Source organism: Manis pentadactyla, chromosome 2, assembly GCF_030020395.1.
Source record: "Manis pentadactyla isolate mManPen7 chromosome 2, mManPen7.hap1, whole genome shotgun sequence".
NCBI lineage: Eukaryota > Metazoa > Chordata > Mammalia > Pholidota > Manidae > Manis > Manis pentadactyla.
Window position 1 is genome coordinate 220,363,672 of NC_080020.1, and position 17,103 is coordinate 220,380,774.

Consider the following 17,103-nt stretch of genomic DNA (forward strand, 5'->3'; position numbering starts at 1 on the left):
AGAGGATATCTGGGAAGTAGTTGGATTCTGGCCATATTTTGAAGGTTAAGCTGACGACACAGTGGGTGTTATGTGTAAGAGAAAACAGGAAATCAAAATGACTCTAAGTTTTTTGGCCTGAGCAACTGAAAAACAGAGTTGCCATTTGCTGAGACAGAAAAGATTAGTGGAGGAACAGGTTTTAGGGGATGGGGCAAGCTTAGATGTTCACTTTGGAAGGTCTTTGTATGTAGAAATACCATTTCACAAAATTGAACTAGAAAAAGAAAACCCACAGGAAAGGAGATGCCTGCATGGGATACATCTGAAAAAAAATATCACTTAACAGTTTTACAGAAGATGTAATAAAATGGATACACCTGTGAACTGGAGGAAACCTAGGTGTCTTGAGACAAGGAAAGGAGAGCTGGTGAGACAGGCAGCCAGGGCAGAGGTAGCAAGGAACCAGGAAGGGCCCCATAGGTGAAGGGTCATATAGAGATGCCGTGTCTACATGACACAGAAGGACCCTGAGCCCTTACTGTTCCCTGAATGTGCCAAGCATTTCCCACATTGGGGTCTGTGCATTTCCAATGCCCTCTGCCTGGAATGCTGTCCCCTAAGAATGCAGCATGGCCTAGAGCCTCTCTTCATCAGGCCTCTGCCTATATACCTCTTAAGAGGAAGACCTCTGACCACCACACATGAACTAGCACCACTTCTATCCCTTTCTTACCCAGTTTTGCTTTTCTTTATAACATTTATTACCACCTGACATGAAAAATGTACTTGTTTATTGTCTGTATAGCCCTCCCACTAGAGTGTAAGTTCCATGAGTGCAGAGATTCCTCAGCACCAAGAGCAGTGCTTAGCACATGATAGGCAATCAATACATTATTTGCAGATCAAACAAATATATGAGCACCACTGAGTATAAAAATTAAAGGTAAAGTCCTAAACTGGATCCTCATTTGAGCACATTTGGTACTTAGGGTTTCTCCGTTTTTTCCTCTCCTTCCTTCCTAAACATAGCTTCTGAATACACGTCTTGATTCCTTGTACACTCTCCCAGGTGTGAAGCAGACCGAGGCTACTATGATCTTCAGATATAACCGGCAGAGTATGACTTTGACCAGTGAAATCCAAATTCCAGATTTTGATGTTGACCTTGGGACAATCCTCAGAGTTAGTGATGAATCGGCTAAGGCAAAAAAGTCTTACAAGCTCACCTTGGACATTCAGAACAAGAAAATCACTGAGGTCACTCTCACTGGCCGCGTAAGGTAAGGACAGTTCAGTGTGATCCGACCTGACCCACAGGCCCTTGTAGTTTTCATTCTTCTTCTTCAGGTCCAAGGCTGATCAAACCAAGGGCATCCCTACTCTGCAGCCCAAAGGGTAGATAAAGCCCTCAACATTTGATCCTCTGTACATGTCCAGTTGAATCTTCCTTCACTGGGCACTTACTATTCATCAGGTACTGCGCTGGGTGCTTTAAAGAAATTATCTTGGTTCTCATAATAAACTGCAAGATAGGTATGGGTTTCTCTGATTTATAGGTAAGGAAGTGGTAGCTCAGTGGGGTCAAAAAAAAAAGTGGCCAAGGCAAGAGGGCCTGTGAGTGGTAGAACAGGATTCAAACCATTTTGGAAACACTTCTCTTCCCCCTGTACCTTCCTGGAAAGTCCTGCATTTAGGCTGAGTTAGCTTTAGAATGAGCTAATGAGTTAGCTCATTAGAAATAACTGAGTTAATGAGCTCATTTCTCTGAGCCCTTCATGTATCTGATTTTTATCAATAGAAATGGAACTTCTAACTGTTTCACCCTGCATATTTCCTTGGAATAGAGAAGTCATTAATGTCAACTGATTTTCTTTTCCCTAGCTGTGACAAGAAAGAAGAAGGCAAAATCAAAGGTGTTATTTCCATACCCCGTCTGCAAGCAGAAGCCAGAAGTGAGATCCTTACCCAGTGGTCTTCCACAAAACTCCTCCTCCAAGTGGACTCATCAGCTACAGCTCATGGCTTGACAGTTTCCAAGAAGGTGGCATGGCGTTACGGTATGTGCCTCTTCTCACGGGGGTGCTTCCGGGAGCGCTGTGTACCTGAGAGCATGGGTCAGGGGCTGACCTGGTGCCACTGACAGCTATGCCGCGTGTGCATTTTCAGATGAACAGAAGATTGAATTTGAATGGAACACAGGCACTAACGTGGATACCAATAAAGCGGCTTCCAGTTTCCCTGTGGACCTCTCTGACTATCCTAAAAGCGTATATATGTACGCTGACAGTCTCTTGGATCACAGAGTTCCTCAAACAGACATGACTTTTCGGCACATGGGTTCCAAATTAATAGTTGTAAGTACAAATCAGTCAGTCAACCAATACATGGTTATAAGGGCTAATTATGTACAAGAAACCCTGAGTTCAGTGAAAGAGGGTGTCCAAAGATGGGTAAGGCATGATTCCTACCATGGAAACATTCATGCAACTATAATTAACCCCGTTTCACAAGGCTATATGTGATAAATACCAAATAAACATTACAAAGCAAAAGAGTTTGCTGTACCTAAGATATCAAAGGAAGCATCAGGACACTAGTGGAATTGACTATGTCATATATTCCTTTTACAAAATACAGGAAGAGACCAATGACTTGTAACCAAAATTCAAAATTTTCTGCAACTTATTTTTAACTTTCAGTGCATCATTCTGCTTAATGATTAATCAATCAAATACGGATTATCACCTAATGTCACTTGTACTTTGAGGCCTACCCATGCCTATTGCTCTGAAAACTTATATTATTTTGTAGGCAACAAACACATGGCTTCAGAAGGCTTCCACGAGTCTTCCTTATGCCCAGAATTTGCAAGATCACCTCGGTGACCTACAAGAGTTCTACCTCCAGAAAATGAGATTACCAGACTTCCACATCCCAGAAACACTCTTCTTGAAAAGGTAAAAAAAAAAAGAAATCAGAAACATTTCTTGAACCATGAAAAGTAAGTGGAATATTTTACTTAGTGTGATTTAGGATTTTTTTAATTTACATTTTTAAGGGAAATAATGTAAGCATTTTAGTGAGAGGCCTAAGTATAGCATAAGCACTGTGGCATTTTTACAGCATTGAACATGAGGTCAGAATGTGAATGCCAACCCATTCCAAATGAACCTAAGAAAGTAATGAGAGGATTCTGGTGCTTTCCAGTAGGAGGCTTTATTCACTACAACCTGAATTCAAACGCCATTCAGTTTTCCTCCATTATAAGTGAACTCCCCTCTGTTCAGGACCAGGTTATATTCATCACTGGTTGTGAAAAATTCAGGAGTAGCTAGAGGAATTGTTGATGACAGGATTTTTGTTGAGCTCTAGAGAGTCAGAACAACCATTGGGCATTATATGAAGGTAGCATTCTGAGAGAAGATTTCACTTTAGCAATATAGCCTCATGCCTATGGGGAAGTCAGATTCCAAATTGTTTAGTCTACTCCTCTATTTACAGAAATACATGTAATGCTTTATTTCATGAAAAAAATATCAGAGCATGAGCTGAAAAGACTAGTCTTTTATAGACTGATGGTTCTCTGTATTATCTTCAGGATTAGGATACAAGTGGCCTGTGTCCATAGTCATGGCTGAGCAGCAAAGTTTAATAGACCAAATAAGTGTGAAAGGCTGAAGTCCTTTAAGCACTCCTATGGCCAAAGTCTATTGAAGATAAACAAAAAAAAATGTCAGCTTTAGAGAACCCAGAAACCTCTTCCTTTACTACTACAATTTCTGACCAACAGTCTTCTCTGTGCTGTGCTGAAAAGACAGGACTGCAGAGCTTTGGAATTGGACAGGGCCTTATCGAGCATCCTCCTACTGAGTGTGGGATCCTGGCTAGGAAGCATCCACTCCCTACTGGAATAATGCAGTGAACAAATTACAGCATTTAAACTCTGCCATCCTATTTTATTCTTGTGTTATCATAATAATCCATCATACATGCATAGTATCAAAAAGATTTGCAAAGTGCTTCCAAGTAGTTTTCTTCATTTGATCTCCAAGGCCGACTCCATGCAGTCAGCAGAAGGGCACTGTCCTTACTGCATATATAACATCACTGAGACTCAGAGAAGTGAATTCACTAATACAGGATCACCAATAAGTGGCAGCTAAAACTATAACCCAAGATTGCTGACTCCCACACCTGTGTTCTTTTGAGATACAAACAATTTACTAAATATAGGTCAAATATCCCCTGTATGAAAGGACAGATAAAGACCAGGATAAGGTGTAACCCTGCCTCCCAGGAAAATAACCTGTGGACACTGACAAATGCACAAGTGAGTAGTAGTTATATAAGCAGAATTGAGACATGCTCTTTGAGACAGGTGTAAGGGACTGTGTCACTGTAAGAACAAGAGAAATTAACGATGACTTAGATGTCCCAGTAGTCATAAGGAAGTACTGATAAGGAAGTAGCTTCTGGTTGGAGGGGCTTGTTGAATGGATTTGAATGTTTGATAAGTAGAGGTGAAAACAAACTGTCCTCGGCATAGACAGTGATAGGAGGAAAGGTGCCGTGTAAGTGCAGAAATGGGGCACAACGACTATCGCTCAGAAAGTCAGATAGCAGGGAACTGTGAGTTCTTGATGTCTGACCGTGGGGACATTGTCTTTGTTGTTCATTTCAGTGATGGACGGGTCAAATACACCTTGAACAAGAATAGCATGAGAATTGAGATTCCTTTGCCTTTTGGGGGCAGATCTTCCAAAGATCTAAAGATGTTAGAGACTATTCGGACACCAGCCCTCAACTTCAAGCCTGTGGGATTCTACCTGCCATCTCGAGAGTTCCATGTCCCCACATTTACTATTCCCAAGTCATATAAACTGGAGATGCCTCTCCTGGGTGTTCTAGACCTCTCCACAAACATCTACAGCAATTTGTACAACTGGTCCGCCTCCTATACTGGCGGCAACACAAGCACAAACCACTTGAGCCTTCAGGCTCAGTACCACATGAAGGCTGACTCTGTGGTCGACCTGCTCTCTTACAGTGTTCAAGGTGAGCCCTGCTCGGGTAGAGGATACACAGGGACTGATTCATCACAGGCTCTGATGGGATAGCCTCCTCTAGGAAGGGAAAGATTTTGGCTTTCTAAAATATTTTCTTTGCCACTTGGAAGACTGTTCATTCATTCATTCAACTAATAGAAATATTTATTAAACATATAATATGTGTCAAGTATTCTACAAAGCAGAAACAGAGAAAGCAGATATATAAACTGGCAATTATAATTCACTATAAGAGGTAGTTTGGTAGGGTATTGTGTATAAATATAAGGTGCGGGAAAACACCTGATAAATGAACCCTGCAGTGGTCAGGCAAGGTTTCCTGGAAGAATGCCTTTTGCTATCAGATTCTATGATTGTGTTATAGATAGAGACTTTTGCACAATTGACCCAGATCAATGGAACTTTATTATCAAAATACATTCAACATAGAAATTGATCTAGAAATTTATGACTGAATTTAACCAATGTGTTTTCATTTTTATGTCAGGATCTGGAGAAACAACGTATGATCACAAGAATGTGTTCACGTTATCATGTGTTGGGTCCCTACACCACAAATTTCTGGATTCAAACATCAAATTCAGTCATGTAGAAAAAATCAGAAACAACCCAGCCTCAAGAGGTTTGCTAACATTCAACGTATCTAGTGCCTGGGGACCACAGATGTCTGCTTCAGTATATTTGGACTCAAAAACGAAACAGCATTTGTATGTCAAGGAAGTTGAGATTAATGGGCAGTTCAGTGCCTCGTCATTCTATGCTAAAGGCGCATATGGCCTCTCTTATCAGAGGGATACTACCACTGGCCAGCTAAATGGAGAGTCCAACCTGAGGTTTAACTCCTCCTACCTGCAGGGCACCAACCAGATAACAGGAAGATATGAAGACGGAACCGTCTCCTTTACCTCCACCTCAGATTTGCAAGGTGGCATCATTAAAAATACTGCTTCCCTGAAATACGAGAACTATGAGCTGACTCTGAAATCTGACACCAATGGGCAGTATGAGGACTTTGCCACGTCTAACAAGGTGGATCTGACTTTCTCTAAGCAGAATGCATTGCTGCGCTCTGAGTACCAGGCTGATTACAAGTCATTGAGGTTCTTCACCCTGCTTTCTGGATCCCTAACTTCCCATGGTCTTGAATTAAATGCTGACATCTTGGGCACTGACAAAGTTAACACTGGTGCTCACAAGGCAACACTAAGGATTGCCCCCGATGGGATGTCCACCAGTGCGACTACCAACTTGAAGTATAGTCCCCTGGTGCTGGAGAATGAGCTGAATGCGGCACTGGGCTTCTCCGGGGCATCTATGAAATTAACAACAAATGGCCGCTTCAGGGAACACAATGCAAAATTCAGTCTAGATGGAAAAGCTGCCCTCACAGAGGTGTCGCTGGGAAGTGCTTATCAGGCCATGATTCTGGGTGTTGACAGCAAAAATATCTTCAACTTCAAAATCAACCAGGAGGGACTTAAGCTCTCAAATGACATGATGGGCTCATTTGCTGAAATGAAACTTGACTACACAACCAGCCTGAGCATGGCAGGGCTCTCTTTGGACTTCTCTTCAAAACTGGACAACATTTACAGCTCTGACAAGTTTTATAAGCAAAATTTTAATTTACAGCTACAACCCTATTTTCTCGTCACTACTTTAAACAATGGCCTGAAATTCAACGCTTTGGATCTGACCAACAGTGGGAAATTACGGCTAGAACCCCTGAAGCTGAATGTGGGTGGGAACATAAAAGGAGTCTACCAAAATAATGAAATAAAACACATCTACACCATTTCTTATGCTGACTTATCAGCAAGTTATAAAGCAGACACAGTAGCTAAGGTCCAGGGTACAGAGTTTAGCCATCGGCTCAACACCAACATTGCTGGACTGGCTTCAGCCATTGACAACCGTATAAGCTACAGTTCGGACTCAGTGCACTTCAGCAACACTTTCCACTCTGTAATGGCCCCGTTTACAATGACTATCAATGTAAATACAAATGGCAATGGGAAACTGGTTCTCTGGGGAGAGCACACTGGGCAACTGTATAGCAAATTCCTGTTGAAAGCAGAACCTCTGGCCCTTACTTTCTCTCATGATTATAAAGGATCCACGGGTCACCTTTTCATGGCCAAGAGGAGCATCAGTACTGTCCTTGATCACAAAGTCAGTGTCCTGCTCACTCCCGCCGAGCAAACAGGCACCTGGAAACTCAAGACCCAGCTGAACAAAAACGAATACAGCCAGGACTTCAGTGTTTACAATACGAAAGACAAAGCCGGTGTGGAGCTTCACGGAGTAGCCCTGGCCGACCTCACCATGCTAGACTCCCCAGTTAAAGTGCCAGTTTTACTCAGCGAGCCCATCAATGTAATTGATGTTTTAGGGATGAGGGATAGTGTTGACCAGCCCCAAGAATTCACTATTGTTGCTTCTGTAAAATATGATAAGAACCAAGGTGTTCACACCGTCTACCTCCCATTCTTTAAAATCCTGCCAGAATATTTTGAGAAGAATCGAGTGGTGATTATAACTGCACTGGAAACCATACAGAGACAATTGAAACGCATCGATATTGATCAGTTTGGGAGGAAATACAGAGCAGCCTTGGACAAACTCCCACAGCAGGTTAATGGTTATCTGAACGCATTCAACTGGGAGACACAAGTTTCAAGTGCCAAGGAGAAACTAACTGCTTTTACAAAAAATTATAGAATTACAGAAAATGATCTACAAATTGCATTGGACAATGCCAAAATCAACCTTAATGAAAAATTATCTCAACTACAAACATATGTGATACAATTTGATCAGTATATTAAAGATAATTATGATTTACGTGATTTTAAAACAGCTATTGCTAAGCTTATTGACCAAATCATTGAAAAATTAAAAATTCTTGATGAACATTATCATATCCGTGTAAATTTAGTAAAAACAATCCATAATCTATATTATTTCATTGAAAAGATTGATTTTAATAAAATTAGAAGTAGTACCGTATCTTGGATTCAAAATGTAGATACTAAGTATCAAATCAGAATCCAGATACAAGAAAAATTGCAACAGCTCAAGACACAGATTCGGAATATAGACATCCAATACCTTGCTGAAAAGTTAAGGCAACAGGTTGAAGCTATTGATGTCAGAGTACTTTTAGATCAGTTGAGAACTACCATTCCATTTCAAAGAATAGAGGAAATTATTGAGCATGTCAAATACTGTGTTACAATTCTTATAGAAGAGTTTGAAGTAACTGAGATAATCAATGAATTTAGAGCCATGGCCCATAAGTTAATTAGGATGTACGAAATAGACCAACACATCCAGGTTTTAATGGATAAATCAGTACAGTTGGCTCACCAGTATAAGTTGAAGGAGACTGTTCAGAAGCTAAGCAATGCCCTAAAACAAGTTAAGATAAAAGGTCACTTTGAGGAATTGCTTGGGTTTATTGATGATGCTGTCAAGCAACTTAAAGCATTGTCATTTAAAAAATTCATTGAAGAAGTAAACAGATTCCTTGACCTCTTGGCAAAGAAATTAAGGGCATTTGATTACCACCAGTTTGTAGATGAAACCAATAACAAAATCCGTGAGGTGACGCAGAGAGTCAATGGTGAAATTCAGGCTCTGGAACTTCCACAGAAAGCTAAAGCTCTAAAACTATTTGTAGAGGACGTCAAGGCTGTGATCTCAGTCCATCTGGAAAACCTAAAAGGCACCCAAATAACCTTATTCTTCAGTTGGTTACAGGAGGCTTTAAATTCAGCATCTCTGAATTACATGAAAACCAAATTCCAAGATACCCTAGAAGATATACGGGACCGAATCTATCAAATGGACATTCAGCAGGAAGTTCAGCGATACCTGTACCTAGTAGGCCAGGTTTATAGCACGCTTGTCACTTACATTTCTGATTGGTGGAGTCTTGCTGCTAAGAACCTAACTGACTTTGCAGAACAGTATTCTCTCCAAGACTGGGCTGAAAATGTGAAAGCATTGGTAGAACAAGGATTCACTGTTCCTGAAATCCAGACCATCTTTGGAACCATGCCTGCCTTTGAAGTCAGCCTCCATGCTCTTCAGGAAGCTACATATCAGACCCCAGATTTCATAGTCCCCCTGACAGATTTGAAGATTCCATCAGTTCAGATAAACTTCAAAAAGTTGCAAGATATAAAAATCCCATCCAGGTTTTCCACGCCAGAATTTACTGTCCTCAATACCTTCCATGTTCCTTCCTTTACAATTGACTTGGTAGAAATAAAGGCAAAGATCATCAGAACCATTGACCAAATGCTAAACAGCGAGCTGCAGTGGCCAGTTCCAGAAGTACATCTGAAGGATCTGAAGGGGGCAGACACCATTCTTGCTAGTATCACTCTGCCAGACTTCTATTTACCAGAAATCACAATTCCAGAATTCACAATCCCCAATCTTGATTTTAAAGATTCTCAAATTCCTGACCTTCACATACCAGAATTCCAGCTTCCCCACATCTCACACACAATTGGAGTACCTACTTTTGGGAAGCTGTACAGCATTTTGAAAATCCAATCTCCCCTTTTCACATTAGATGCAAATGCTGACATTTATAATGTTACTACAGAGAACAAGGCAGAGATTGTGGCTTCCATCACCGCCAAAGGGAAGTCCAAATTAGAAGTTCTAAATTTTGATATTCAAGCAAATGCACAACTTTCAGACACTATGATTGATCCACTGGTTTTGAAAGAGTCTGTGAAGTTCTCTAGCAATTACCTGAAAACAGAACATGAGAGTGAAGTGCTATTTTTTGGAAATGCTATTGAGGCAAAATCAACCACAGTGGCAGATATACACACAGAAAAAAATACACTGGAACTTAGAAATGGTGTGCTCATCAAGATAAACAATCAGCTTACCCTGGACAGCAACACAAAGTACTCCCACCAATTGAACATCCCCAAACTGGACTTCTCTAGTCAGGCTGACCTGCGCAATGAAATCAAGACCCTATTGGAAGCTGGACACGTAACATGGACCTCTTCTGGAACAGGGTCATGGAAATGGGCCTCCCCCAAATCCTCAGATGAGGGCACACATGAATCTCAAATCAGCTTTTCTGTGGAAGGACCTATGACTTCCTTTGGACTGTCTAATAAGATCAATAGCAAACACCTAAGAGTAAACCAAAACTTGGTTTATGAATCTGGCTTCCTCAACGTCACTAAATTTGAAATCCAGTCACAAGTTGAATCCCAGCACATAGGCCACAGTGTTTTAACCGCTAAGGGCATAGCACTGCTCGGAGAAAAGAAAGCAGAGATAACTGGCAACCATAATGCTCATTTAAATGGAAAAGTTATTGGAACTTTGAAAAATTCTCTCTTCTTTTCAGCACAGCCATTTGAGGTTACTGCTTCCACAAACAATGAAGGGAATTTGAAAGTTAGTTTTCCATTAAAATTGACAGGAAAGATAGACTTCCTCAATAATTTTGCACTGTTTCTGAGTCCTGGTGCCCAGCAAGCAGGTTGGCACGCAAGTGCCAGATTCAATCAGTATAAATATAATCAAAACTTCTCTGCTGGAAACAGTGAGAATGGCATGGAAGCCCACGTAGGAATAAATGGAGAGGCCAACCTGGATTTCTTAAATATTCCTTTAACAATTCCAGAAATGACTCTACCTTATACAACGCTCCAAACTCTCCAGGTGAAAGATTTCTCTTTATGGGAGAAAACAGGCTTGAAGGAATTCTTGAAAACAACAAAGCAATCATTTGATTTAACCATAAAGGCTCAGTATAAGAAAAACAAAGGCAAGCATTCCATCCCAATCCCTTTGGATAAATTTTATGGGAAATATTTCAAGGTATTGAATACCCCAAACAATATTTTAATTCCAGCCATGGGCAATATCACCTATGATTTTTCCTTTAAATCAAGTATCATCACACTGACTACCAGCGCTGGACTTTATAACCAATCAGATATTGTTGCTCATTTCCTTACTTCCTCTTCTTCTGTCATCAATGCACTGCAGTACAAATTAGAGGGCACCTCAAGTTTGACGAGGAAAAGAGGGTTGAAGTTAGCCACAGCTTTGTCTCTGAGTAACAAATTTGTGGACGGCAATCACGACAGTACTATTAGCTTAACAAAGAAAAACATGGAAGCATCAGTGACAACAACCGCAAAAGTCCACATTCCAATTTTGAGAATGAATTTCAAGCAAGAACTTAGTGGAAACACCAAGTCAAAGCCTACTATCTCTTCATCCATTGAATTAAAGTATGATTTTAATTCCCCCAAGCTGTATTCCACAGCTACAGGAGCAGTTGACCACAAACTCAACTTAGAAAGCCTCACCTCTTACTTTTCCATTGAGTCATCTACCAAAGGAGATATCAAGGGTCTGGTCCTTTCACGGGAATATTCAGGAACTGTTGCCAGTGAAGCCAGCACTTACTTGAATTCCAAGAGTACTCGGTCTTCAGTGAAGCTGCAAGGGGCTTCCAAAGTGGATGGTGTCTGGAACCTTGAAATAAAAGAAAATTTTGCTGGAGAAGCCACTCTCCAAAGAATCTACGCCATCTGGGAACACAATATGAAAAACCACTTACAGCCAGAGGGCTTCTTTTTAACATCCAAAGAACATACAGGCAAAGTTACCCTGGAACTCTCCCCGTGGAAAATATCAGCCCTTGTTCAGGTCCATGCAAAACAGCCCCATGGCATCCTTGATATCAATTACCTTGGCCAGGAGGTATCCCTGAATGCTAACACTGAGAACCAGAAAGTCATCTGGAAGAGTGAGGTCCATGTTCATTCTGGGTCTCTCGAAAACAACGTACAGCTTTCCAATGACCAAAAAGAAGCATGCCTTGACATTGCAGGTTCCTTAGAAGGATCCCTATGGTTCCTCAAAAATATTGTCCTACCAGTTTATGACAAGAGCTTATGGGACCTTCTGAAGCTGGATGTAACCACCAGCATTGATAAAAAACAGTATCTTCATGCTTCCACTACCCTTGTGTACACCAAAAATCCCCATGGCTATACTTACACTGTCCCTGTGCAAGAATTAGCTGATAAATTCATTATTCCCCTACTGAAACTAAATATTCTAAATTCAGTTCTTGTCACACCTACGTTCCACGTTCCATTTACAGATCTTCAGATTCCATCCTACACACTTGATTACACACACCTCAACATACCAACACTACCCAAAGTGAAATTCCCTGAAGTCGATGTGTTAACAAAATATTCTGAACCTGAGGACTCCCCAATTCCTTTTCTTGAGATAACTGTGCCTAAATCTCAATTAACTGTGTCCCAGTTCACCCTTCCAAAACGAATTTCAGTTGGCACTACTGCTTTGGATCTAAATGAGGTGGCCAGCAAGATTGCAGACTTTGAGTTGCCAACCATCACTGTGCCTGAGCAGACTATTGAGATTCCCTCCATTAAGTTCTCTGTACCTGCTGGAATTTTCATTCCCTCCTTTGGAGCACTGACTACACATTTCAGGGTGGCCTCTCCCCTGTATAATGCCACTTGGAGTGCTGGTTTGAAAAACAAAGAAGATCAAGTTGAAACATTCCTGAATTCCATGTGCAGCTCAACCATTCAGTTCCTACAATATGACCTGAAGGGTAAGGAAATGTCCCCACTCCTCTCCTAGATGCTGTATGTTTTCATTGAGAGCTGTGAATAAATAATTATGTAGTTTGATAAGACTGGAGGCACAATTATGCTCTATAGCAAAATTTTAAAAACAGGGAAAGAGAAAAAGAGATACATATATACCCCACATGTAAAAATCGTCCTGTAGAACTTACTGTCATTTAAGAGAAATAGGGTTAAAGAAAATAGATTTTTCTGTAATGATTTTAGGGCTCCTTCTAACTATTTATTTTTTAAAATGTGGACTACGTGTTCCAAACACACGAGGCATTTAGTTAAGATACAATTCTCCCAGTTTTCATGATGAAAATGTTTATGTCCTATAGTTATTAATCTGATGAAATATAAAATCTCTCCTATACAGTTGTGGAAACACACAAAATTGAAGATGACGTATTAGTCTATAAGATTAAAGGAACATTTGCACACCGTGACGTCAGTGCAGAGTATAAAGAAGATAACAAATATCAAGGACTTCAGTATGGATCTTTTATTGAAACTTCATCCCTTTCCAAATCTTTGTGGTTTTTACTGTCTATGTACCCATTTCGTGATGGTTCATTTGCTTTTCGGCTTTCAGGGTCTTGGAAGAAAACGTTTACCTTGACATCACCAGCCCGACATTCACTGATATCCACCTGCACTACCAAGCAGACAGGGATAGCCTGTCTTCCTCGGCAGCCTTCCCAGCCATTGGCACTGTGGCCATGGACTTGAAAGATGATAACAATACCTTAAAATGGAACTTCTACTACCACCCTCAGGTGAGTCCCATTTAATGGGCTCTGTACCCCCAAGAGCAAGTAGAGAATTCGGGCAGATAAATTTAATTTAATACCAAGTATTTTCTTGGGGCTTTCCCAAACCAGTGGAAACCAAGCAGGGAGCAGGTTGAACCAGAACAGAATGATTCTTTTATTGACTTTAATTATTAGATGCACACATAACATCTTATTGCCATTATTAATTTTTTACTACTTTGGAGCAAATTTAGAAAGATGAAGGTCATGTCTTATCACCTAACTCATGGGCAAACTGCCCTATGTTGAGTGCATTTTTCAGATAGTGGTTTCTGGAATAATTCGAGGTTTCAAAATTCTTCCACACAATAAAATTGTTGGATGAGATATGCCAACTTCCTCTCATGTACTTTACAGACTCTGCCAGGACCAAATAAAAAATGTCGTAAGTAGAGAAGCAGCAGTGTGGTTCTATTGCTGAAGTTTTCCACAGGCTTAGGGAATGAATGGCTCCTGATATTGGTATTCGAGATCTCTGCCGGAAGGGCTGCGGTCCTTTTTCTTTTTTGCTACTTGCCCTTTCTCTGAATTAGTCCTCTCCTGTCTCTTTCTTCCTTTCCTCTCCCTCTTCCTCATTCTCTTGCAATCTTAAATCCTAGGAAGACCTTCATGTTAGATGTTACCATGTAAATGCCACGCATAATGTTCTCCCTTTTGGGGCACATGATAAAGAAGAATTAACAATGGGGAACTTGTTTAACCGTAAGACAAAAGGCATGAGCTGACATATGACAGATAAATCCCCCTCAGAATATGAAAGATCCTCTCATCTTTAACTGGTAATAGAGTTTTAGTGTAGTTTATTGTGTAGTCAGGATAATTGAAAACATGTTCTTTTCATCCTTTCTTTTTTTGGCTGGTTTTAGTCCTCTCCAGATAAAACACTCAACATGTTCAAAAGTGAGTTGAGGTACGAGGAACCTGATGAGAAAGTTCAGATCAAAGTTAACTGGGAAGAAGACGCGGCATCCGAATTGCTAAACGCACTCAAAGACCACGTGCCCAAGGCCGCAGGGGCCCTTTATGACTATGTCAACAAGTGCCACCAGGAGCACACAGGCCTTGATCTGAGAGAGGCTTCTTTAAAACTGAGAAGAAGTCTGCAGAACAGCGCCGAGGAGGCCTATCAAGGGGCTGTGAGGCGGATTGATGAGGTGGACCTGGCGCTCCAAAGGGTAGCCAGAAACACAGCTGGAACCTACCAGCAGTGGAAGGACAAGGCCCAGAGCCTCTACCAGGAACTGTTAGTTCGGGAGGGCCAAGTTGATTTCCAGAAACTCCAAAATAAAGTATTTGACAGCTTAATAAGACTTATTGAGGAGTACAAAGTGATAGTCAATCATCTGATGGACTCGTTCATTCATTACATGAAGTACACCAGATCGCAGCTCCCAGGAATTGCCGGTACGTACACTAGAGATGAACTCTGCTCTATGGCCTTGAAGGAAGTGGGGAAGGTACTGTCCCAGGTACATTCAAAAATCCACAGTGGGCTGGAAGTACTGTTTTCCTATCTGCAAGACTTAATGGAGAAATCTGAATTCATCAGGGACCTAAAGATTGAATTTCCTTTTGATCCAAGCAGCCATAAACTAATAGATGTAATCTTGGAGTATGGGGAACTGTTGCAATTCTTATCACAACAGATCCAAGAGGCCCTCAATGACCTCCAGTCTATCAAGACCACAGAGATGCTAAGTGATCTTCAGGACATTTTGGAAGGCATTTTTGAAAGTATAAAAGAAGTAATTACACACTTAAAGGAGAAGAATCTTACTTACATCATTAATGATATCCAATATGAAATCAACGCAATCTTTCATGACTATATTCCATTTGTTTTTGAATTCCTAAAAGAAAGCCTATACCTTAACTTTGGTAAGTTTAATGAACATGTTCAAAACAAATTTCAAGAAGCCTCTCAAGAGTTACAGCAGCTCCAGGAGTTCATAAAGATTCTTCGCAAAGAATATATTGATCGAAGTGTGGCCGGCTGGACAGTGAAATATTATGAACTTAAAGAAAAGATCATCAACCTCATTAAGAGCCTCATAGATGTCCTTAAGGACTTCAATTCAAAATACACTGTAGGTGTTGCTGGATTTTATTCCCAACTCTCAAGTCAAGCTGAGCAATTTGTGCAGAAAGATATCCAGGAATACCTTAGCATCCTTGCCAATGCAGGTGGCAAAGGGGAAGAGAAGATTGAAGAGCTTTCTACCAGTGTTCAGGAAATAATTAAAAGTTGGGCTGTTGCAATGAAGAAAATGATTTCTGATTACCACCAGCAGTTCAAATATAAATTACAGGACTTTTCAGACCAACTCTCTGATTACTATGAAAAATTCATTGCTGAGTCCAGAAGATTGATTGACCTGTCTATTCAAAAATACTACATGTTTCTGAGATATATCACCGAGTTACTGAAAGAGCTACAATCAGCCGCTGGGAATGACATGAGCCCCTACATAAAGGTTGCACCAGGAGAATTTACTATCACCTTCTAATTTTTTTATAGCAATTCTCATTTATTCTTCTGCACCAATGAAACTTTCACATAGTAGGGAAAACCTTCAAACTGTTCGTATTGGTATAACCATACACTGAGCTAGCCCCGTAGCAGGCAGCTGACTACAAGCAAAAGCACGTATGAACTGGACCTGCACTGAAGTTAGCATCAGATCTCTGAAGGTCTCTGAACTCTGGAAAATAACATTATTTGCAAGTCAAAGAAAATCAGGATCTGAGTTATTTTACTAAACTTGAGGGGAGGGAAAACATTTAAATAAATTCTTTATTGTGTATCATACCACTCAATGTGGCTCATTCATATTGAAAGACAAGTGAAATGAGAGTATTCATTTAAATGTCTGACATTTCACATCTCTAGAAGAACACACACTGTGTTGTTTTGAGTAATAGAATGAAATGGGAAAGGCAGAATTTGAGAAGGGGAATATTTTGCCTCCTTAAAAAAAAAATAGGTAACTGGTCTCAGGGGTTTTATTGGCCAAGTGAGAAGAAAAAAATATTCACAAAGGCTTTCACATAATTTGATCCTGAGGAGTATCTCATTTGTCTTCACGTGCCACACAGTCTTTCTCAGTGACCAGCCTGACTTTGCCAGACAAGACTGTCAGACTCGGAGATAAGCCTACAGGCCCTCTGTTTCATTCAGCCTGCCAGGAGTGGAGAGGGGATGGCTAGGCAGTCCTAGCCCCAAAAGCGTTAGACCCCAGGAGTCTCCCTGCAGTTCAGCCAGGATCCATTCAAGGCAAAGGATGTGTGGATGGAAGAGGAGGCATGGGGACCTAACATTTTGGGACCAACCATACACTTACGCTCTTTCATTTCCTTATTTCTCCAAATGTAATATCCGACAATCCCAAGTGTAATCAAAACTCAAGGATTTCTCCTGCCACATCCACTCACTTAAAACTCTGATTAATTTAAACATAGGCCAAGTCCAGTCAGAGCATCCATGCTGAGCTCTAGGGAGGGAAGCCTGCAAGAACAAGGGTCATCAACACCTCGGGCGAGTTAGCTGTAACTCTTTCTTTCAAGAGCAGTGAA

General features: G+C 40.8%; 1 protein-coding gene across 1 annotated transcript in view; it reads left to right on the forward strand.

The window, feature by feature from the left end:
- Positions 1-16,339, forward strand: part of APOB (apolipoprotein B) — a 36,579-nt gene extending 20,240 nt beyond the window's left edge. Inside the window, exons 21-29 of the mRNA XM_036881596.2 lie at positions 1,052-1,262; positions 1,864-2,039; positions 2,149-2,336; positions 2,794-2,939; positions 4,664-5,037; positions 5,536-12,699; positions 13,095-13,209; positions 13,311-13,494; positions 14,397-16,339. Coding sequence (XP_036737491.2) covers positions 1,052-1,262; positions 1,864-2,039; positions 2,149-2,336; positions 2,794-2,939; positions 4,664-5,037; positions 5,536-12,699; positions 13,095-13,209; positions 13,311-13,494; positions 14,397-16,037 — 10,199 coding nt within the window. The 3' untranslated portion in view covers positions 16,038-16,339. The remainder of the gene's footprint in view (positions 1-1,051; positions 1,263-1,863; positions 2,040-2,148; positions 2,337-2,793; positions 2,940-4,663; positions 5,038-5,535; positions 12,700-13,094; positions 13,210-13,310; positions 13,495-14,396) is intronic.
- The last annotated feature ends 764 nt before the right edge of the window (positions 16,340-17,103 follow it).